Raw genomic sequence first — 25562 nt, 5'->3', positions numbered from 1 at the left:
ATGGAAATATAATCAAGCGAGTGCTTTCTAATGCTCATTATAGCAATACAGCATGTGTACAATTTGCAAAGTCGGCTGCATCCTATATTGATCTGACTGTCACAATAGACTTGAAATGCCAATTCCAAAAGCATTTTCCTGTCACAACACCCAAGAATGGCACATAACTGCAATGATGCGCATTCACACTTCAGGCTATGATTGCAACTTCAAGTGTCACACATATGTCTGAATAAATAGCGTAGGAGAAAGTATCACAGAGGCAAAGGGAGGAAAAAAATTATGGATATCACACGTTTTGTGTCAGGTGATGTGTTTTTTCCAAGCGCCTGTTTCTTAATATTGTATCAATGTGATAATTGCTCTCGCAAAAATCTGGGGGCAAATGCACCATATTGGATATGGGGAAGGTGCGAATGCATTTACCCACTTTGTTGTTTTGTTGGTGAGCCAGCACAGCAGTTTTCTGACAGGCCCGTGTTTGTTTCTTCAACATTGAAGTCCCCTTAAAAGGCAAAAAGGGAAGGGAGAAGGCATGATAAGAATGAGAATCATATTGTTAGTGCAATATCCTACAAGCTTTCATAAAACAACTTTCTCTGTTGTTCGCCCGCCTAACAGATTGAGGGCACCCACAGCCAAGTGAGTCTAATCAACTTTTCTGAAGTTGTTTGGATAATCTCTTTCCCAGTTTACCTTAGCCGGTATGAAATTTCCCAATTAACTATATCGAGGCGGAATCACACACAACAACGCCATGTGAAAATTCCTTAATGAATTCCTTTGTCTTTGCCTTGCCTTGCCGCAGATGAGGCATGAGGATGGCACATGTACGGCGGGGCGCATTAGTTAGGCGAGCCCATGCGATGGTTGCCCGTTCACGGCTGACGGAGTGTTGGTATCCTCGGGCATGGCTGCCAAGCTGCCAGTCTGTGCCGTCACACCTTGCTGCCTTTAAAGATTGCCCTGCAGAGACGCGGAGAAGGGGGGAGGACGGTGGGGCCTCACGTTTTTTAACAGCGCGCAGTCTGGCAACCCAGGAGAGTTTACGACTAAAGGATCGGTGCCAAGAACTGCCCACCAGAGAGGAGGGGGGGTGGAGGGGGGCAAAGGGGGAGGGGGATGCAAGGAGATATGGGCATAACACACACACACACACATACGCAGTTACGCACGCACACAAATACATAGAGTCAGACCCATACCGGTCACATTCACGGGAGGGCTGGGTATAGGCTGTGTGTGTGTGTGTGTGTGTGTTGTGTGTTGTGTGCCTGTGTGTGTGTGTGTGTGTGTGTGTGTGTGTGTGTGTGTGTGTGTGTGTGTGTGTGTGTGTGTGTGTGTGTGTGTGTGTGTGTGCGTGCGTGTGTGTGTGTGTGTGCATGAGTGAGTGCGTGTGCAGTGTACGAGTGAGAGCGTATGTACGTGCGCATGTATGTGCACGTGAATGTTTGGCAGCTGGGGCTGATCCTGCGGTGTATAGAGAGTATACCTGCATGTCAAATCAATTCATCAGGCTTTCTCTATGACATGTTATGGGGAAAGGAAGAGAACGTGTGCATATATGTATCGTCAGCCCCCCCCCACCCCAACACACACACACGCACGCACACTAGGGGTGTCGCACCAAATTCTGGGCACTGGGTACAAGGATTCACTGTGGGGCCCCTGCGCTTTATCTATTGAAAAATAGCAGATATACAAGCTCACAGCGTGGCACCGAGTGCCGCGCTGCGAGCTTGTAGATCTGCTATTTTTGAATAATCATGAAAATCTTTGAATATTTCAAATCCTTCTAAGGTTTAAAAAATATATATATATATATATATGTTTCGATGTCAGTGGAGCTCAAACCTTTTCATGTGAAGGACCCCCAAAATGGTATGTATTTGGCCACGGACCCCCATCTTCAAAATATTGAGTTGCAGGGACCCCCCCCAGAAGCAAAATTTTAGTTACAAATGTTCGCTTAAAAAATACATAATATTCAAAGATTTGCACACATTTCCCACGACTTTTCCAAAAATAGCAGATCTACCAGCTCGCACCGCGGCACTCGGTGCCGCGCTGTGAGCTTGTATATCTGCTATTTTTCAATAGCTAAAGTATAAAATAATTAAGGCCCCTCCACCACCTTTGGGCCCTAGTAACACAGTCCCACTTTCCTACCCCTCGTGACGCCCCTGCACGCACACACACACACACACACACACACACACACACACACACACACACACACACACACACACACACACACACAAAGACACCCGGGCGCAGACGCACACATGTACGTTCTTCTCCTATCCCAGTATAATCCACACAAATGGCGGTGGATGGCAGAATGTAAATGAGCTGGTTATTACACTGCAACGTTCATCAAGCTGAGCTGGAAAGACTTCAATGGCCCTGATGAATATGCATGCAAATTTGTTAATTAAGTTAATTATTCTGCTGAAAATTCATTTGTCTTCCCAAGGACATTTCTGCAATGATTTTAACATGTTTCCGCCATTAGTCATGCACGCCGGCGCCATTCAAAAAACCACCTAGGTCCACTTTTAGGAAAGTTCTTCTGGTCAAAAAGGGGGGAGTAGAGAGCGCTTAAAAGTATAAGAGGAGGAGGAGGAGGAGGAGGAGGAGGGAGGATGTGGGAGGGAGGGTGGGTGGGTGCAGGGAGAGGACAGCCTGTTAGTGGCCGCAGGTAGATGGCACAGCTGGCACAAATTGACATTAGCTAAGGAAGAGTAGGCCTAAGTCAAAGAAGTTGGCCTAACGAGGTGGTTCTCAAACTTTTACATTTGAAGGTCTCCCCTTAACTTTGACAGGGTACAAATGGAACTGACGGGTCCATTTGGTTCCATTTGCACACTGTCAAAGTTACAGACTTGTATGGGTCACTTTGAAGGAACCTAGAGAGTCCCTGAAATCCACTTAGATAACTGGCCTAACACACCTGAATTGTAGTGGCACATGCTGCAGAACCTTCGATATTCGTTAACGTTGTTGAATACCTCGATATCGATATTACTCACAATATTAGTGAAAACAATTGCATTATATCATTTTTAAAGAGGTGGTGCCATAGTTTTGTTCTTTTTCTGGTTTTCATGTGTCTATGAGGTTGATAATACTTCATTAGACCCCCTAGGTGTGGTTGTTATGAGCAATTATGTATTCCCTTTGTATTTTGTATTTCTTCCTGGAGGCTGACACCTTGTGGGTCAAAAGTGCCGATCCAAAAACAGTGATAACAGTGATGGCTAACTTCAGCTGGGTCACCACCATAGACTGTAAAAAAAATATGGACGACGCAAAGCAATTGGTTTCTATGCAGCGAAAATTACGCTTTCTTGTCCCTTGTATGGGTGTCGCCATCATTGTTTGAATGGTACCCCAGGAATCATAAGGAATGCTATTGGCTGCCAACAGTCACATGCAACCGCAGGGATACATGGGAGAATGTGGTCGGAGCCTCCTGAAATAAAGCACACGAAGAAGAACAAAGCCGGCTGGTATCAGTTTAGTTGGCCACGCCCCCCACAACTTTATCATCAAGTTTAACATAAATGGGACCATATTTGCACAAAACGCATATCATGGAAAGGTAGTTTTTCACTAGCGACAGGAACCATAAAGTATGTATGACGATGTTTATTAAGGTTAGAAAATCAAAGAGGAAAATGAATGGGGTCCAGTGGAGAACAAATCTTTTTGGAACCTCGCGGGGGGAAAACAGTGCAAATAGCGGCCAATCATGGGATCTTTCTCTTCCGGGAAAGCTTCATGAATAATCCAGCCAACTACACCCCTGGTCACCACCCACCTGAACAACCAGGCATACTTAATGAACTGGTGGGTGTGGCCACATAAAAACCTAATTTGAACTCTTTCTGTAAACTCTTTTGGAAAAAATCCTCCCCCTAGTATAATCATAATACCTGATAATCATGTTTTAGGGGGGAAATAAATCATGGCACTGCATCTTTAAAGTGTTTCTGCTTTAGGTCCACTGCCTGCCTAACCAAGATAATGAATAGCATTTCCATGCATGCACACTACACAGTACACATAGAATAAAATAAATGAAATGCCTTATTTCAATTTTCCAACAATGGTTTTAAGCAATAACCACACCTGGTTACAAATGGACTGTTTTTTTATGTGCTACATGCATGCATGCATAGTGTGTCTGTTAATGAATTTGACCCACACAAATACCTCATTTCAAGCCATCTTCGTCGATATGTATACCTCGCATGTTGATACCTCGATATCGATACATTTTCGATATATTGCCCAGCCTTAATGGATACTGCATTGCTTCCAAACATTACAGGTTAATCTACATCTATCCTATTCCTATGTTATACTTCACATCCCTAAAGGGGAACATAAGAAAATCTGTGAAGTAAATCGTTACCAAGAAATGTCTTCACCAATGTGTTTCTAAAGGTGTGTAATAATATGTACTAAAAGGTTGAAATTCAACTCCCGGGGGAAACCTCGTGTTTGTGTCCCATTAACTTTACTATACAGGAAAAAAACACAAAAAATAAATATGCTTTAAGTAGCATGTGAGGGGTCAAAATAGGGTTTTTTCATGATGCTGAATCCATTGCAAGCATTTGTTTTGCACGAAAAACATTCCATGGGCTACAAATGGCCCCTACAAAACGGTGAAAAGTGATGATTCATCACTAAACCATCGTTTTGTGGGTCCGTTTAATTAATGGGAACACAAATCAGTTTTTTTATGAGGTTTCCCCCGGGAGTTGAATTTCAACCTTTTAGTATATATTATTACACACCTTTAGAAACACATTGGTGAAGACATTTCTTGGTAACGATTTACTTCGCAGATTGGTCAAATAGCTTATAAAATCCCCTTACTGTTGTTCTATTGGTGATTGTATCACAAAGATTGTTCTGGATTATTTGTATTATTCTCAGACAGAAGGAGGAAGCGCTGCATGGTTCCGATGGCTCATATGGCAGATGCTCTTGCAGTGGAGCAGGTGATCGAGCAGGCCTATACCTAAAGAATATTATTTCATGAAGTCATATTTATTGTTATTATTATAACATGCATTCATTTTATTTTTTACTTTTAGTTTGCTTAGAACGGGTACACATTATTGTGTATCATTATTTTATGCTTTAACTATTGAAAAATAGCAGATATACAATTGTATTGTATACATTGTAGATCTGCTATTTTAATTGAAAATTAGAATTTTGACCCGATTCTATAAGTGTCTTTTGAATCCTTCAAAGATTTTTTTGAAAAACCCTATGTTTCTATGTCAGCAATCTGGCAAGCCATCGTCAAAGAAAAGGTCCTTTTCACTTAACTGGAGCTCAGTTAGTCTGTTCTCGAGAGACTACTATGTCAGTGGTTCTCAAACCTTTTCATGTCAAGGACCCCCCAAAATTATATTTATTTGGCCATGGACTCCCATCTCAAAACATTTAGTTCCAGGGACCCGCCAGAGGCAAAATTTGAGTTACAAACGTTCGCTTTGAAAATACATAATATTCAAAGATTTCCACACATTTTCACGACTTTAAAAAAAATAGCAGATCTACAAGCTCGCAGCGCGGCACTCGGTGCCGCGCTGTGAGCTTGTATATCTGCTATTTTTCACTGGTTAAAGCATTCAATAATTCTAGGCCTAAATGGGTTAATTCAGCTTTGGTAATATGCTGTTTGAGTGAATGTGACGCAGTAATTGGCTGTAGATGCCGAAGCAGATCCTTGATTCCTCCTTGACATGACATTTAACAGGACAGGAGAGCTGAATCAAGGTTTTTCATTATTATCTCCACAAAGGTCACTGCATGAAAAAAGGAATGGATACCATAAATTAGTGCATAAGTGGCTCATTCTGACCTCAATCATGCTGACCTCATAGGGAGCGTTTTTCCTGCAGCAACAAAACACAAGTTGATGTCATCATAAACTGCTAAACAGTCACACGCTGCAGCAGTGGTGTAATGTATCTAAGTACTGTACTTAAGTACAATTTTGAGGTATTTCTTTTACTTTACTGGAGTATTTCAAATTTTCAGTATACTTTTACTTCTACTCCAATACATCTCAGATGCAAATATTTTACTTTTACTCCTGTACAATTATTTGAAAACTTTAGATACTTTAGTTACTTTGTAGATTTTGATTGCGTCCGTAGTCGCAGTTAACTCTGAAAACCGTCAGGTCTTGTCAGTAACTCCTGCCTGTCAGAGGCCGGCCGTCGGCCATTCTAACGCGGACATTCTATGGCACCGACAGATCTCATTGGCTCGTGGACGTGGCGGGGGTCATTACTCCTGCTGCTGTTCGCTGTGAGTAAATGAGGAAGTGATCCGCGGTGGAAAACGAGTGATAAATCTTACGGATTTTATAATGATAATGAATAAACCTAAACAAACCAGTTCACATGAACAATACTGATGTAAACTAAGATATCTGAACGGCTACATATCGTCGTTGTCGGCTGGAAACCTCGTATCTCCAATTTTCAAATTTGTACGTTCTTTCGCAAAAAAAGCCCATACAAGGCCGTCTCACAAAAGTAGTGAAAACACCAGACTACAAGCACACAATTAGCTTGTAGATCGGCTGTTTTCACTAGTTTAAATCATTTTTAAAATGATAAATGTAAAACAAACGGTTTTGGACATACAAGGTTTTCACCCGACAACAACGATATATTTTAAAGATTTTTTTGGGCTTTTTTTTAATGCCTTTATTCGATAGGACAGCAGACTGACAGGAAATGGGGAGAGAGATGGGGAATGACATGCGGCAAAGGTCGTCCGGATCGGGAATCGAACCGGCGACGCCAGCAGGCATCATAGCCAAGTATGTGGTATGCGCCTTGACCACCAGGCCGGCCTCGTATCTTCAAGTTTCAAATGTATAAATTTTTTTGCAAAGCAAAGCCCTGCTTCATCATATAAGGCTGTTGCACTAAAGTAGTGAAAAGAGCAGATACAAAATGATACAAAACAGCCGATCTACAAGCACACAACGCCTCGCACCTTCACTAGTTTAAATCATTTTTAAAATAATAAATACAAAACAAACGGTTTTGGACATACAAGGTTTCCACTCGACAACAACGAAAAATAACTCATGTACAGTAATTGGCCCATTGGCTTGTCACTTGTCATGTTCTGAAATGGCAAATCTTTGAGTAGCAGCAGCGCTATAGAGAGAGATCTCTCTATAGCACGCAATGAGGGCCTCTCCAACTCTTTTTGCCAGGCTGAATCAGGGGCCCAGCACGTCCCTGGTGATAAATACTGAGGACTAAAAACAGGGCAGATGGGAGGTATGGTAAAGGATCACCATGACTGAGAGAGAGTTTGATAAACTGGCTAGCTTTAGAAGAGGCTGAGGCAGCCCAATACACAGTAGGCTATATAGGCCTCAGTCACCAATTGCCAGATGTTTGATTTGTTAATTAATTTTCTATTCCTGTTAATTACTGTGTGCTCTCTCTCTCTCCACCAGCAGCAGGTAAATAGAGGAGGATGACCCAGTAACTCTGTTACAGTCATCTGAAGAGTGGCATGATGCTGCAGGGGTAGGGTGTCGCACCAAGTTCTGGCCTGGGCCCTGGGTATACTTTAACTATTGAAGAATAGCAGATCTACAAGCAGGGCGTTTTTTTGAAAAAAAAAAAAAAAAAAAAGTTTCTATGTCAGTGATGTTCAAACCTTGAAGGACCCCCAAAATGATATGTATTTGGCCACAGACCCCTATTTAGTTCCCCCCCCCCCCAAAGCAAACTTTGAATTACAAATGTTCGCTTAAAAAATACATATATTCAAAGATTTGCACACATTTTCATGACTTTTCAGCTCGCAGCTCGCAGCGCGGATCTGCTAATTTTCAAAAGCATAAAATAATTAAGGCCCCTCCACCTTGGGCCCTAGTAACTCAGTCCATTATCCCCCCCCCCCCCCCCCCCCCCCCCCTCTGTGCAGGGGCCCGCTGTGTTCCGCAAACAACAAACATTTGATATCCTACATTCCCCTCTAAAAAACTAAAATTACAAATATAAAATATTCGTTTTTCTGTCTGTTTAGGTGTATATCATTTGTGCGTCTCCAAACCAATTTATATGGCTGATTTAGGTGTCCCATCTGGTGACTGGAAGTGATCGAGCGAACAGCGTCTCCCGATGCAGCTGTCCCCTCTAGTGGAAGAATGCAGAATTGCAGGGGCCAACTGCAGGCCGTCTGTGGAAAAATAGCCTGCATTTGATCTGTGTTTGGTGAATGCAAAGACAACAAGAACTGTGTGAGTGTGTGTGTGTGTGTGTGTGTGTGTGTGTGTGTGTGTGTGTGTGTGTGTGTGTGTGTGTGTGTGTCTGTGTGTGTGTGTGTGTGTGTGTGTGTGTGTGTGTGTGTGTGTGTGTGTGTGTGTGTGTGTGTGTGTGTGTGCGCGCGCGCGCTGTGCTTTCATTCATGCATAGGCCCTATCTATACTATAATTTTGCGAATGTCTGAGTGAGTGTCTGTCTGTCTGTCTGTCTGAAACAGCGTTTCTCCTCAGTGGCTGGAGCAATTGATCTGAAATCGCATCACCATTAGCATATGAACACACCTAACATAACTGTGAAGCCCGTTTGTCACTTTCACAAATCATATACTGTATATTAGCATTTTTATGGTGTATCTACTATCTATTCTGCATCTAGCATGAGGCACATCTATTCTGCATCTAGCATGAGGCAACATGTTTAACCAGCTCTCTCTGTGTGTGTGTGTGTGTGTGTGTGTGTGTGTGTGTGTGTGTGTGTGTGTGTGTGTGTGTGCAGGCAGGCGGGTGTGTGCGCAGGCGGGTGGGGGGGGGGATGGGGGGGGGGGGGTGCCATTAAACGAAACGGGTATTTCTTACATTGCTGCTCCTATATATTATCATGCAAGCACCAGTTAAAGTTACTTTCCATCCCTCATATACTGTATGTACAGTGCACATCCCATAACCCACACACTGCACATCATTTTGGAGCTCATATCTTTGAACGGGTAAGGGTTCATATTAAAGGCCTATGCTACAGCCTATCCTAATAATACGGTGTGTAGGCTATAGTTTGATACCCTGGCACATTTTATTGAGAGTGGGTTGTCATAAATTCACTAAAATGTTACAGCTATGCGGATTTAAGTCACGTAGCCTATAATGTTTGCATTCTAAAACACGCGTGTTGTTTGCAATGACACGGATGGCACACTTAATTGATTTGCACGCGTTTCCCTGGCAGCCCAGATTAACATGCGATAAGACTTTATTAGCACTGCTCACAGAACACACGCATTTACAGATTTGCGACACATCAATTAGATTCACATATGGTTGGAGTAATTATCGTTACTGATAAGTGGAATTAAAGAAAGACATCAACGTGAAAGAGAAGGGAGAGTTGCCCTGGAGAAGATATGAGCAAGGAGTGGATGTTGGGGGCAGGCAGGCTAGTAGCGGAGGCAATAGCAAGAAAACAACAGCAGCTGTTTTGCTTGTGGCTACAAACAGGATTGAATAACAACATCATTTGCTGAGAAAATGATTTTTTTTTCCTAAAAGGAAAAAAAACAGAGTTTGTCCTGACTTAGATATAAATTGATTATTTTGAATATGTAGCCGACTCTTTTTAGTTTTTCTGTTGAGTTTTCCTCCTTTGTTTTATTATGTTATAGGCTATTCATTAGGGCCTATTTGTTATTCCTACCAGGTTAAATTGAATACAGTGTAATGATCCAAAGGGAGACCATTTCTGCAATGCCAATTCAGAAACCTTAATTAACAGTCCAAAAACTGGGATTAGGTAAACCAAAGTATAATTTCTTCTTAGCAGCATCCTCTAAACTAGAAATGTAGCTATCCTACTCTAGCCTACTCTGTCCAGAAGGTGTTGGGACTGTCCAAAATATTGTTAGGACCATGCGTGTGATTGGAAGATGACCCTAACCCTAAAGTGCAAGGACACTTTGGTAGAGATTAGGGTTATGTAGTTGGTTACCTTGCCATGACTAATTCCAAAGGTGGACCACATGTGGAACGCCCTTCCGCAAGCCTTAAAGGAGAGCAAATCCCTAGCCTCCTTCAAAATTGGTATGAAAAGTCACCTTCAGGCGGCTGCTACTCGTGACTTGTAAATAGACTAAGCCCCCACGCTCCCACACCCCCTTTCTGTCTGCCAATGTATTTGATGTTGTGCTTTTTCTGCTTTTGAATTTGATGTTATCCTAGATAAAGTACTATGTTCCAACCGTCTGTCCTTCAATGTTATATGAGATAGGCCTACATAAAGTGTGGTTCCTGTGGAAATAAGCCTTGGCTTTCTAGGATCTCCTTTTAGTAGACCTTGTACCAGTGATTTGTGCCATCATGAAACTGTAAATAAATTCTTCAATCAATCAAAAGAAAACAGATATGAAAAGTCGTTGCTCCATCGATTACTTAACATGGCTTAACATGGTATAGCAAAACAGCTCTTATAGTTACTCTCCATCCAGAACGCAAACAAAGCTGGTGCAGCATTTTTTTCCCTTTTGAATAAAAATATCAACTTCCTGTAATTTTGCTATTTTTATAAGGAAGAAAACCGTGGATCCGGATCTTCAAATACCACTGAGGTACCTGGTCGATTGCTGCATCCACTGCAAAAGGTCACTCTGTACATCCATGACTCTACTTTACAGTCACCCTGTGTTAGATCCATGGTGATTCTGCATGGTTTAGAAGTAAAGAAAAGGCTGCAGACTCACGCATGGAGTTCAAAGAAGTACAAGGCACACCACCAGTCATTTTGAGGTGCTGGCCTCAGGTGAAGAACTTTGCGAAGATCAAAGTATACTGTAGCTGCCCACTTGCAGTGTCAAAGTATTATTTTGGTAGCGGAGGAGAGAGATTAAAAACAATAGAGCCAACGTTCAGGCAGGCATGCTGCCTCCTAAGGTTAACCCTCAGGGTATATGCCCTGAGGAAGGCAGTGTGCCATCCTCAGGGCAGCATATCGGTATTAAGCTATGAGTGTGTGGCTACTTTGATCTTCTCTTCTCGTTTACCAGACATATTTTCCATGTTTGGACACGTTCATGCTCTGGCCTCTATTGGCAGAACAAACAAGCCCCCTGATCTCTTGGCCTTCCACACGCACGCATGCACCCACACGCGCACACACACACACGCACAGCATGCATGCATGCACGCAAGCACGCACACACACAAACAAACGCATGCATGCACGCACGCAGCACAGAAGAGCAAAGCACATCACACAAACAAAACACACAACACGGGCAGGCCCGCCGATAGGGGGGGGTAAAGGGTACTCTTTACCCCCTTCCGGGAGTGGGGGGGCCCGGTGGAGTGGGGGCCCCGGCCCGGGCCCCCTCCCTCCGGCCTGGGCCCCCCTAGGAAAGATTTGGATGGCGCAATTACACTGTCAGTTACGGTAGGCAGGCTGTGATGTCATTACGTTTCCACTGCGGAATCTTGTAATCTCATTGGGTCAAGATGGCCCACATGACATTTATCTCCTTCGCTATTCGCTCTCATACTAGCACATGTTTTGTTTGCGGAAGAAGCTACAGTGCTGAGTGAACCCCTTATATATACTCTATGAGTGAACCTATGGAGTGAACGCTATAGACTCCGAGACAAGTTTGAGTAAACATTAATTTATTGGAAACATATGGATTAACACATGGCGAGGACGAGGAGTTTGCGGGTCGGTAGAAAGAGTTTCGAAAATGCGGTGAGCACCTTATATTGCATAATTGTACATGTTTGGAGCGGCAGCTCATTAAATATAAGCGACATCTCTCTCTCTTTCTCACTGTCTCTTGCTCTCTTTCTCACTCTCTCTCTCTCTCTCTCTCTCTCTCTCTCTCTCTCTCTCTCTCTCTCTCTCTCTCCCTCCCAGAGAGACGCAAGCGAAGCGAAGTGGCACAACATAGGTTATACAGTACATATTTCCTTTTAATATTAACCTGAGTAAAATAAGCTGCATTGGGAGGTAAACGGGAGACACTTTATTGTGAATGTAAGACCAGAATAGATAGTTGTGTGTTGCTGGGTCCTAGTTGTCTCACAGTCACTGAATGTTATACTGTACCTCTGTCGCTGGCTTCATGATGGCTTTGGAATAGGGCACAGTTTAAGTTGCACGTGGAAGATGGACAGTCAAAGAAGCTGTATTATTAGTTAAGAGTATGTTACAGACACTTTGAAACAAGAGGGCACTTGTGTGAGTAAAGTTGGCTAAGTTGTCCAGCCACTGCACACGCATTTGAAGATGGAAAAAAAATGGACTGGGCTGGGCTGTCCCACGTTAAAATGTCACCGTGGCTTGAGTGGAATATATCCGAGGAGGCACAAATGCTTATCAACTGAACTGTCCCAAACAGCTGTCCTAAACCAGATGCAGGGACGCCTTTATCTATTACAGTAGCTTGTGAGTAGCCTAAGCCTATATACTTTATTACCTTATGTCAGCTGAAAGCTGAGCCATATTTTGAAGGATTAATCTGAAATACATATTTCTGTGCAGCAGGCTATATGCTTTGTTTCTTATTATGAAGGAAATGTGTTCTCAAAGTAATGCAATGTTCAGGTTATTGAGCAACCATTTACGCACACCGATGCGCAAATGGTAACATGGTTAATTAATGTATTTGTGCAAGATGGCCCTAACATTTGTGTACATACTTATGTTCAAACAGTACAATCCAACATGTACCGATGTCTCTGGTTCACATTGGCACATTTCACTCAGGTTTTTTTTTCATCTCACTAATGTCAATTTGTCTGCTGACCTCACTCAGCAACAACATAGCAGTGATCACCCCATGATGTGCACTGCAATGTAGTTTCAAATGCACTGCATTGCAGATGCTTTTTTTTAGAGTAAAAAACTAAAAAAGAAGAAGAAGACACGTGTGGCATACATGATCTGGGCAGATTGCCCCAGGAAATGTGCCAATTTCTCAACCCAAAACAAAGGTCATGCTTATGTGTCTGTGTGCTGCATTTACCCGACCTGCTTGTCATTAATGCATACAAATATCTATGACCGATATTTTTATCAGATGTCTGGTAAATTTGAACCATGCCAGTTACAGTGATCAACAGTTTAAAACCCAGTTTTAAACCCTAGCACAATCTCTGAACGGTTATGGCACCATGTAGAACCACTTTTAACAATTCTTTTACTTTGAAAACGAGTAATTTCCTGTGAAATACACGTTATTTCGGCCCGCGCGCAATACGAATACGGGCACGCGTGGAGGGGGGCCCGCGTGGAGGGGGGCCCCGGCCAGCTCTTTGATATTGACCCCCTTGCCAAAAATACTCTCGACGGCCCTGAACACGGGTGCCTACAAACATTGTCCCAGTGGCTGCTAGAGAATGTGTGTGTGTGTGTGTGTACCCATGACTGCTCTGCCCTTGACATGGATCCAATCATCCAAGCGTGCAGGATGGTTTAGTTAATTAAGCTTAATCTACCCCGAGAGACAGATATGAGTGCTGCTACTATGGCCCGCTGAGCTGTCCCTATCCACTCCACTATGGCCCCCCCCCCATGGAACCATCAGGCCTGCGCTCAAATGCATTCAGCTGCTTTGACAGGGTTAGGAAGAAATAAATTACATTTAATGGGACCTGAGTGAAATGTAAAAAAAGAAAAGACAATGGCTGTATTATATGCCGTGTATATGTTTATATAAGGTGTGCACAGCATGTATGCGTGCGTGCTACACACACACACACACACACACACACACACACACACACACACACACACACACACACACACACACACACACACACACACACACACACACACACACACACACAAATACATCATGTACAATCACACACAGGTCTGCTGGGAGACAGCGTGATGACGCTGGCTGTCCATCGTAGAACTGCCAGTCTGCCTACTCTGTCTGCTTCGGTATGAGGCGATACCTGGCAGAGCGAGATGCCTCCGAAACTTCTCCGCTCCAAACACGTGGAACAGCGGGTTCAGGCAGCAGTGGCAGTATGCCAGTGTGTGGGTGACGTAGTACGCGTACCACAACGTGTACTTGTCCAGCGACTCCACTTCAAGCAGCGTCAGAGTATCCAAAAAGAGCACGATGTTGTACGGCGCCCAGCATATGAAAAACACAACGGTTATTCCCAAAATCAGCTTTATAGCTTGGCGCTGTCCTTTTATACTGCACCGGCGGATAGTCACGCATATGCGGAAATAGCAGAAAAAGATGATAGTGAAAGGCAGGAGACAGAAGAGGCTTATGTGGAGGTAATAGTTCAGCAGTTGGAACGGTGGATCTAAGGTCTCCTCACACAAAATAACACCAAAATCGTCATGTTCAGCAGTCTCATAATTATAAGCTTCCCAGATGCTTACGGCGACACAGACCAGCCATGTGCCAATGCTGGCCCGACGTACCCAGAGCACTCGGCGGCCCTGAGCGGATGGAGATGCAGCGTGGACCACAGCGACATAGCGATCCAGGGCCATGGCAGTGAGCAGCGTCATGTAACTGTTGAGCCCCAAGATGAAGAGGCCACTCATCGTCTTGCAGGTCCAGTCCCCAAAGGTCCAGCCATGGAGTTGGTACGAGGCCCAAAAGGGCAGCGTCATGGTCAGGCAGAGGTCAGAGATGGTAAGCTGCAGGAGCAGACAGTCAGGCGGCGTCCTCTTGCCTCTTTCTCCAAGAAGAACCCACAGGAGGAAGCTATTACTGGGCAGACTAAGGCAAAAGATGAGGCTGTAGCAAACGGCGGAGAAGAGTTCTCCATCCTCTGGATATATTATGGAACCGTTGCTGTGGTCGGTGTACACAGGGACTGTGGGGAAGTTCTCCATTCTTTACAAGTTGAGGATGTTAATCCTGAAAGAGGACACAGTTTTCAACAATACTCAGATTATGTTTAATAAAAATAACTTTTAACCATCCAAAATGAAAACAAAAAATGATATACTGTATAGCCTACTCAGACTTAGAGACCCAATCAGTGACAATGTAAACATAAATATCTATATATTTTTGTTGCTCAAATTGGTTTGTAAAAACTGGAATATAATGATGTTAAAACAGTCCCATAAACTCAAGAATGCATGCATACTTTGCATAGTCCACATTAAAAGAAAAATAAATTTATAATCACATATTGCTTTTAATAACAATCAAGACAAAGCCTTACCTTGTGCCTGTTACTCAGTGAAACTCTGTCTCACTCTTCAGCAGAATATAAAGACAGACTTCCTCTCAGGGCAATGTGTCTTAAAATATGCACTGCTTGTGCTGAGAGAGAGAGAAATTTGTTTACGTATGTAGGACTGCAAAAGAGCAAGGAAGTGACACTTCACTTGACCCTGGCCCCTGGTTCAAAAGGTTCCTACATTTTACTGTAGACACTGCATGATCTCATCTGGAAAGCCGCAATATAAAACTTTGGATCAGCTTGAAATATTTCTTGGCATTGATAAGTCTGCTTAAAACTATTCTAGTCTAAAAGCTGCAAGGAACAGTAGATGTAAAGGTTCTAACTAACCACTAGTAAGAGGCCATGTCTTGTCCGTCTGGCCAGTGATGTATATCGGACCAGTTACCCATATATGGAGATCCATGTATTGTATATGAAGATATGCTTACTCAGTTATTCGTTATGTAAAAATCCTATGACGTCTATCACATCTGACATCATATACAATCCCTTTTATGCCCACATGGAGATCCCTGTCTGAACGAGCCACACATATATGGGCTGTCTTCCTCCATACTGTATATGGGCATTCCCATATGAAGTCCTGTTAGATATGGGCTTAATATTGATGACATCAGGGTTACATTACATATATGGGCATAGAGTGGTTCCCATGACATCACAACATACAATCCTCTTTATGCCCATAAATGGAGATCCCTGTCTGAACCAGCCACACCACTGTGATGTCACCTGTGATGTCACAGTGATGTGTCAGGGGAACCACAGTGTCAGGCGTTACTCGTATGGACAGATACGGACAAGCTGTGCCAGTTCTGACAGTAAACTGACTCAAATACCTGAATATAAAAATGTTAATGTCCCTCAGACTTAGTAACTTGCTTGTGCATGGGTCAGGTTTTTACCTGACCCATGCATGGTTTGGGAATTTGTGTTAAAGTACAATGATTCTTTTTGTGAAATGTGGTTGTTTAATGTATCTTTTATATTTATCAATGTATATGGATAACATGCATTAATCAACACATCTCTAAATTATGCCAGTTTTAGCCAGCTGGCAAATTGACAGGCATGAACATTGGGAAAATGGAACATGAACATTAGGAACACTGGAATTAACGTTCAAGAGGATCTAGAGCAGACCTTGCTGAAATGCATGCCATGATGCAATATCTCCCCCTTACTCTTCCATTTCCTGTGTGTGTGCGTGTGTGTGTGCGCGCGTGCGTGCACATGTGAGTGTGTGCGTGTGTGTCATTAAACTCCAGCAGCTTAACAAGGCACTCTCATGCCTAAATTCCCGGCTCAGTTGTTTTAGTTTATATAATAAATGAATTCCTTCTTTTGGTTACTAAATGTAATGCTAAGTTAAGACGGCAATATTATGTAACACTCTCGGTTCCAAATGGCATTAAAGATGATATCCTCAGTGTCAGTCTGGTTCAGTTTGCCTGGTAATTGCTCAGTTATTGAAATTCTTGTGCTGTGTAACATAGAACTGAGAGTCTGCCTACATGGCAGAGAGAGACGCCTCCGAAACCTCTCCACTCCAAACACATGGAACAGTTCAGGCAGCAGTGGCAGAATGCCAGTGTGTGGCTGATCATGTACCCATGCCACATCGCATCATAGCTTAGCAACACCAGACGGACTGTAATGGTGCCCAGAGAATGGAAAACCAAACAGATATCTGTCTTTTATGGTGGTGTCTACTTCTTGCTAAGTCCTTTAGTCATTTACATGCAAAAATAGCAGAAAAGATAACAGTGCAAGGTAGGAGAAAGAAGAGGCCAATGTCTATTGCTTGCCCAGTGGGCCCAGAGCACTCGACAAGAGTTGGAAGTGGAACCTATTGCCATGCAGACTAGACAAAAGATGAGGCTGTAGAAAACAGCAGTCTTCTGGATAGTCTAAACCAGGGGTGGGCAACTTTGATGATGGAGAGGGCCACTATATTTTCACATTCACTCCAGAGGGCCACAATGCATACATTAAAAAGTGCAAAAATAGCAAAAAGGACAAAAGACATAAAGGACATTACTGATAGCTGGCTGTTCTCTTGTTTCAACAAATGGGTTTCCCCATCATCATAAAACATTAATGGCAATGGATGCATGTTTTACACTCTAGTTCATTAACTCAACTCTTGAAACAAGGACTAACACTAATGTGTGCTATTTTAATTGCATTTTGTTTTGTCTTTAAAATGTTCTTTATTTTATTTTTTATGTTGTTATTCTTGTAAAAATGTTAGTAAAATAAGTAAAACAGTTAAAAAAGGATTTGTTCCTCTTTTTATTTTTTTTACAATCTAGACAAACACTTACCTCATTTCCCCATTGCAACTCTGTCTGACTCCTCAACAGAATCTAAATCCCTGCAGTGTTCCTTTCAGGGCACTGTGAACAGTACTATTAAAGGGAGCGTCCACACACTCAGATTTGTGAAAAACTGTGTGATTTTGCACAATTTTGAGTGTCCTGAGGCTCCCTCCCTTTAATTATTCATTTGGTTTCCTTTTGGCTCGAGCACCTCACCCAAGTCTACTGGCAGATGAGCCATTTTTTTCTTCACTATTAGGGCACTGTGTACTAAAATATGCACTTTTACAGTTTTAGAACCGCAAAGGAGCATGGAAGTGAAACTTGACTTGACTCTGCCCCTATGGTTAAAAGCTCTGGGGTGCCCGCTGGCCTTGTGGTCCAGGCGCATACCACTTAGGCTCTGATGCATGACAGCGTGTCGCGGGTTCGAATCCCAATCCCGACAACCTTTGCTGCGTGTCACTCCCCATCTCTCTCCCCATTTCCTGTCAGTCTACTATCCTATACACTTTACTAGAACTGTATGATCGCTGGCAGTATAAAACTTTGAATAAGCTTGACATATATCTTGGGATTGATATGTCTGCTTAAAACTACAAATAACACAACAAGGCTTAGAGTCTATATGAAGCCCTGCAATCCTAACATAGATATAAAGGTTTTAACTAACCAACTATTGAAGGTTCTTTGATATATTCTAATGATTCTGAATTGAATTGATTTTGAATATTAAAATATAGACCTCAAGTACAAATGGCTGGTAACATCAGTTAAACTACAATGATTCATATATTTTAGACTAGAGTGAAGAAAGAGTGCTTGTTTCATAATTTATTTAATGTCATTTATTTATTCATGAGGATGACGACATGCATTAGTCAACATTTCTGTAAATGTGCCAGTGTTAGCCAGCTGGCAAAAATCTAAATACAAACATGATCACACGTACATTGGAACATTCAGATTGACACTCAAGTGAATCAAGACTTTGTTGAAATATTGGACATTAAGCAATACCTGTGGCTTCCTCTTGCCGTTTCCTGTGTGTGAGCCACAGTTCAACCAATCTCCACTCCGCATACCACAAGTTTGAATCCCCATATTCCCAGACTCGCTCAAAATAGGATTACTATGTGAATGTATGTTCTCAGTGTATGCTTTTTTTTTTCTCAGTGAAAGTTTTATTTGTCACTTCTCACACAGGTAGGCCTACAAGAAGCGTAAATCAATGTTATGCAGTCCACAAAGTATAATGTACAGTACTAACAACAATGGCAATAGTAATAATAAAAAGGGGGAAATAACGGAGTAAAATGTGTGAAAGCAGGCAGCACTATGTAATGTAACTTTCCTCTTCTACGCCCAATTTGAATTTTCCTGCTTAAGTGCTGACATTTTTGCCATTTCTAATTCTTATAGAGCCTGCCTGCTTGCTCGGCCGGGGGACAAATTGAGTCTTAATATTTGTGTCAGATGCAGCCCGGAGCGCTGGCATAGTGGTCCGGACCATTAGGCTCCAAAGTAGCCGAACAGCACCTTGCGGGTTCATGTCCCGATCCCTATTTGCGGTAGCCTCGTACCCGCCCTCTTCCGGAAACCATTTCATTTGTTTCTACGGAAGTTGGTCGTTTACTAGGCTATATTTGCGGCATGTCACTCCCCATTTCCGGTCAACTATCCCAGGGTCGGCAACCTTAAATATCAAAAGAGCCATTTTGGACCAGAAAATATACAAACTCTGTTTGGAGCCGCAAAACATATTTTGATCAAATCCATCAGCAAATCCATCAGCATTGGCAGTGAAAGCAAATGAATGTCCACTAACTATTACATTCTCTGTTTTCCTTATCCTTTTTGCATTTTGGAATCCATAGAGTAGCAGAAATCACACTGGTTTGTTAATAAATGTGTCTCAACCTATTCATTTTAATTGACAGGAATGTCAAAATGTCCTATTTATTAAAAAAAAGGATTACAATATTGGAGCACATAAGAATGTATGTTTCATATTTTGCCTTTGGAATGTATGTTTTCATATTTGTTTCATAAACATTGTTATTTTTTTATTTTTGTTATTTTTATTTTTTGTAAAGCTACAGGGAGCCACTAGGGAGGGACTAAAGAGTGACTAAAATGAGACTAAAATGTGGCTCCAGAGCCGGGGTTGCCAACCCCTGTACTATCAATACATTATTTTGTGCTTTAACTATTGAAAAATAGCAGATGTACAAGTCTTTGAATATTTCAAATCCTTCTAAGGTTTTTTGAAAAACCTATGTTTCAGTGTTTCAGTGGTGCTCAAAATATTTAGTTCCAGGGACCCTCAGAAGCAAAATTTGACAATAATTTTGAAATTGTCATGACTTTTTAAAAATAGCAGATCTACAAGCTCGCAGTGCGGCACTCGGTGACGCGCTGTGAGCTTATATATCTCCTATTTTCAATAGTAAAGTATGAAATAATTAAGGCCCCTCCACCTTGCGGGCCCTAATAACTCAGTCCCATGTTTCCCCCCCTTGTGACGCCCCTGTCTTTGTGATATGACCTTTGACTCAATGTATCTAAATGTCCCAATCGAAGAGCAGTGAGACAAAATACAACCACTCCAAGTGTATAAGTTATATTGTATTAACATACTCTATACAAAATTACGTTTTATCCATAAAATATGTTTGGCTGACATGACTTTATATACAAGGCACTGGTGTGTGTGTGTGTGTGTGTGTGTGTGTGTGTGTGTGTGTGTGTGTGTGTGTGTGTGTATATATATATATATAGGGCCTACACACACGCACGCACGCACGCACGCACGCACACACACACACACACACACACACACACACACACACACACACACACACACACACACACACACACACACACACACACACACACACACACACACACACACACACACACACACACACACACACTCGCACACACACTGTACAGTATATATATTTTTATCTATATCTAACTATTCATTTACCGAATGTCTGTCCATCTGGCGTCCACCGTCTGACCATCTATCTGCATGCTGACATCAGTGATACTACACAGTGTCGCCACCATGGTAACAGCCGCATGCTGAAACAATGCCCAAATTCGGAGATGAACATGGTGACATCCACCATGGTAACAGCCGCAAGCTGACACGATGCCCACATTTGGAGATGATGTCCGCCATCTGATCACTGATAATAAACAGTGTCGCCACCATGGTAACAGCCGCATGCTGAAACAATGCCTACATCACAGACGGGTATAGCACAACTGGACGTCAACGGTGAATGTTCTGCCCAACGGCCGGGCACCAGTCTGGGTTCTCCAACATTACTTCTGAGACTCCTACATTCAATCCCTCATATACTGTGCATACCCCTCCCCGGGGGGTGGGGTTATTACATATAACATGTGTTGTGACTTGTGAGCTTGTAGATCGTCAATTTTCACTATGACTATAATGTAGGCTACAGGTGTTCCTTGAGAGCTTGACTTACCCATTGGTATATCTTGGGCACAAAAAGTTTGAAAACCACAGAGCTAGAATGAGAACTCCTCTCCACTGGTGAGGGATGTTATTGTCAGCCTCTGGCTTCGGCTGCGGATGCTGTTGCTTCGCTGCTGACCCCAGCCTTTGAACATCCTCTTCATGTGGCTTTGGAATTTGACCCCCACAAATACATAGAACACGGGGTTAAGGCAACAGTGAGAGAAAGCAAAGAACCGGCTGACGTAGAATGCATAATCGAGTGGCTTGCTGTAGTTCTCGCAGGTTTTGGACATTTCTGTCGAGTCCACAACTGATTGGGGGTGAAAGGATATGGATCTCAGGAAAATAACTATATTGTACGGCGCCCAGCCCACAAAGAAAACCACCACCAGTGTAAAAATTAGATTTAAAGTTCTGTGCCTTCTCCTTCTTTGAGCATTTGGTCGGTACAGCCTGCACAATATCTGTGTGTAGCAAAAACAGACGATCAGTAAAGTCAATACAAAGAGGACATTTTGTTGGTAAGTTCCCCATAGCTTCCAATAATTATCTTCGTAATCGCAATACATTTTGAGATCGTGTTCCATTACTTTGGAGAAGACGGCAGCGGGAGAGGCCAACACCGGGCTCACGGTCCAAATGACAACAGACACCAGGATGCCGTAGATGCCCTTGGTGTCGGACACGAGGTTAGACAGCGGTCTCGCAACGGCAACATAGCGGTGGATGGTCATCACGATGACGAGGATGCCACTGCTATAGAAGCCGACGTAGAAGACAAAGTTGACCGCTTTGCAGGCTGTCTCCCCCAAGGTCCACCCATTCACCTGGTCGTAGGCCCAGAAGGGCAGGCCTATGGTGAAAATGAGGTCTGAGACGGCCAGGTTCAGGGTGAAGACGTTGATGAGAGATTTGATGTTCTCGTACTTGGCCAGGATCACCATGACCAGGATGTTGCCAAACAAGCTGAGGGCCACCACGATGGAAAAGAACGATGTGTTGAAGATGACTCCAAAATGGATTACGTCCGTCTTGTTACACATCTCATCTTCGTAATCATCGTCATAATCATAATCACCATAATATTGTGTGGTCGTGTCACCATAGTCAGGTGTAGTTGAGAACATATTCTGTATACTTGCAGCCATGTTGTTCCTTCAGGGAGAGAAAAATAATAATAATTCTGAATTTAAAAACAGAGCAAGAATTGCAGGTGCAGCAAATATATAACATGGGACACAAAAGTCATCATATTTCGAAGATCGCTTGCTTACCTTAAATGGACTCCTATATAGTTGAAATGATAAATCACTGAGAATTGAAGTTTCCGAGATACCTGCACGCCACGGTGTTTTGGACACAATGTCCAGAAGATCCTTGCTTAATGTACTAATGTGTCCGTGACGTGCATGTGACAGAGCTGTCGTCTTAGGTGAACAGAAAATAGGAACCAGGTAAAGAACACTACCTGAAAACTACTGAACATACAAAAAAAAAAAACATGCATGTGAGGTAAACACAAATGGTGCATTTATATGGCGTCTTTATCCTGACGATTTAGCACTCCTAGCACACACACACACACACACACACACACACCAACAGATAGGCCAGGGGCCAATTCTGATATCTTCACAAATTGGTACCACCCAAGGTGACTGTACATTTTTTACATTTTTGACTTCCTATATGTCTCTAGTTTACATTTTGGTATAATAACCCTTTCTGAGACCCAGCTTAATTGATGTTATCAGCAGCTATCGGTCTCCCATCGACTTTCTATACAGGAGGAAAATACACAGAAATATTTTTTTTTCTGGGTATTTAAGTAGGATGTGAGGGGTCTAACTAGGGGTTTGTCATCATGATGCTGAATCCATTGCAAGCATTTGTTTTGCACAAAACACATTTCTTGGGCTACAAATGGCCCTAGAAAACGATGGTTTAGTGATGAAAAGTGATGAGTCATCACTTTTCATCAGTTTCATCAGTTTTGTGGGCGGTCACCTTGGGTGGTACCAATTTGTGAAGATATCAGAATTGGTCCCTGGCCTAAGATGCAGGAGAAATCATGCAAACTGGAGAAAGCAGCTGCTTCGCTTGGGCTCAAAATCAGTGCAGGAAAAACCAAGGTGATGCGTATCAACAACAAGAACAACTCTCCAATAACCATGGACCAAAATCAGCTAGAGGAGGTAGACCGTTTTACATACCTAGGAAGCATAATTGCTGTGGTCGGAGGAACGGATGAGGATGTCAGTGCCAGAATTGGGAAAACAAGGACCAAACTGCAAATCTTCAATTCAAATGTCAAATCCACCCTACTCTACAGTTCAGAAACCTGGAAGATCACTACTAACATACTACACAAAATACAGACATTCTTCAACCGCTGCCTCCGACGCCTCCTAGGTATATACTGGCCCAACACCATCACCAATGCCAATCTGTAGGACCTCACTGGACAAGATACAATAGAAAAACTAATCAGGAGGAGGAAATGGAACTGGATAGGGCACACACTTCACAGAGACAATAAATCAATCACCAAACATGCTCTAACATGGAACCCGCAAGGCAGGAGAAAGAGAGGAAGACCTAGAGCCACCTGGAGAAGATCAACAGAGCAGGAGATGAAGGTACAAGGACTGTCATGGCAACAACTGGAACGGAGGGCACAAGACCGAAGGAGACGGAGGAGTTTCATCGATGGCCTATGTTCCTAAGGGAATTTAAAGGCCTAAGTAAGTAAGTAAGTTTATCCAAGGCACTTTACAATGATTGTGCATTACATTCACCCATTCATTCACACATTCACACATTCATACCATTGTTGTATTTGTCACTAGGCTACTCATACAGGTGCAAGCGGTGACATTTAAAGCCAGAGACCACCTGTGTGATATACAAATAGACTTTATTTTATGAGCTCAGCAATCTGAGGCTGCAGGGCAAGCACTGGTGGTGTGTGATGCCAACAATACATAATCATAACTTAACATAATTGTGGTAAAACGTTATTACAGCAGAACAGAACCAGAGCAGGGTGGAGGGCGGCTCGCCACTCACCAGCAAGGGGAAACGGACACCCGACCCAGGGTAGACCTGTGCGTGTGTCGCGTGCACGCACACACACACACACACACACACACACACACACACACACACACACACACACACACACACACACACACACACACACACACACACACACACTCACACACACACACACACACACACACACACACACACACACACACACACACACACACGTGGATGTAGGACTACTTTTATACAAAAACACAAAGGGTGGATGCTGCAAATGCTTACAAAAAGGCAGATTCAGATTAAACAATTAATGGAGTAGTTCACCCCAAAATGACTTTTTTTTCTATTGATACTCATCCCATGGAGACTTGAGTTCAATAATATTTTTTTACGTTTTTTTCGTCGCATTCCTAAGAAAAACATTTGATTACAAAAAATGTATCCCCATTGATTCCTGATTTGGGTCCCCATCCGGAATCAACAAATCACATTTTTGTCTTAGGAATGTGACAAATACAAAAACATATCATTGAACTCAAGTCTCCATGGGATGAGTATATCAATAGATGATGATAACAATACAATAATGATAATGGTAATAATGATAATGATAAGGGTAATGAGAATGATTATGATGATGATATTAATAATAATAATAAAATGATCAAATAATAGTAGGCATAATGACAATAATAAATGCATTTGATATGATAGTATCTATTATCTAACATAGTAGTCACCATAGTTATCAACAGGTTTTAATATATTATGATATGATGACTACAATTCTTTATAAAGGTTATGAGTAAGTTGTTTACTTGTTTTCTTCTCATTTTGTATCTCTTTTTACACCACATGGCTTCTATGAACCGCTATGAACCCATGCATGTACGTAACCGTATTTACCTCGTGCTCCTCAACCAAACTACAGGGCTGGGAGAATCTCAGCTGGTGGTCGCTCGCCATAAACCATTCGGTGTGTCCCACTGTCAGTCAGCTGCATAGAGCCCGCCCCCGACGTAGCATGTTTCCTCCTGCTGTAACACAAACCATACAAACTGGACTGTTGTTGTCGGGGAACATTTTGCACCACAAGTACGTCAATGTCTGAGTGTTGTTGTTCTTGTTTCTTTTTCCCAGTCTGCATATGGTCCGTTAAAGCTGCGAAAACACCAGGTTTCGTGTAAGGAATTGTCTTAAAACGAAGCCAAAGCTTTGGGAAACGTAAAGCCTTGCGAACAGGTGCATGTCCTGCTCGCAGGGCAACGCTGTCCCCCCGTTCGGCGAACGCACACGTCAATGTTATCAAGTTGTTTTTCTACATGCGGAGATGCTCATAGACATCGATTAACAGCAAAAATGCGTCCATGTTTATATCGTTAAATCGGTGGCAGATGTAACTGTAAATGACTATTGACGTCAGTGGGAAATCCTCACAGTC

At 42.6% G+C, this 25562-nt stretch overlaps 2 protein-coding genes and 1 pseudogene across 3 annotated transcripts in view; 1 reads left to right on the top strand and 2 right to left on the bottom strand.

Moving 5' to 3' along the window:
• LOC308285636 overlaps positions 1 to 25562 on the top strand; it is a 288564-nt pseudogene that overhangs the window by 224437 nt on the left and 38565 nt on the right. The gene's annotated exons all lie outside the window — the stretch shown is intronic.
• Positions 13890 to 14894, bottom strand: LOC308286058 (C-C chemokine receptor type 8-like; the record flags this gene model as incomplete). Its single annotated transcript, XM_080727020.1, has 1 exon — positions 13890 to 14894. The coding sequence occupies one exon, from the start codon at positions 14892 to 14894 to the stop codon at positions 13890 to 13892; it is 1005 nt and encodes a 334-aa protein (XP_080583146.1).
• Positions 21124 to 22221, bottom strand: LOC308286057 (chemokine XC receptor 1-like; the record flags this gene model as incomplete). The annotated part of the gene is made up of 1 exon (XM_080727019.1): positions 21124 to 22221. One exon carries the CDS (start codon positions 22219 to 22221, stop codon positions 21124 to 21126), a length of 1098 nt encoding a protein of 365 aa, XP_080583145.1.

This window comes from Nannobrachium achirus (assembly GCF_963921795.1).
Source record: "Nannobrachium achirus genome assembly, chromosome: 5".
NCBI classification, from domain to species: Eukaryota; Metazoa; Chordata; class Actinopteri; order Myctophiformes; family Myctophidae; genus Nannobrachium; species Nannobrachium achirus.
The sequence above is the reverse complement of the archived record's forward strand: the minus strand, read 5'-3'. Positions and strand labels throughout refer to the sequence as shown.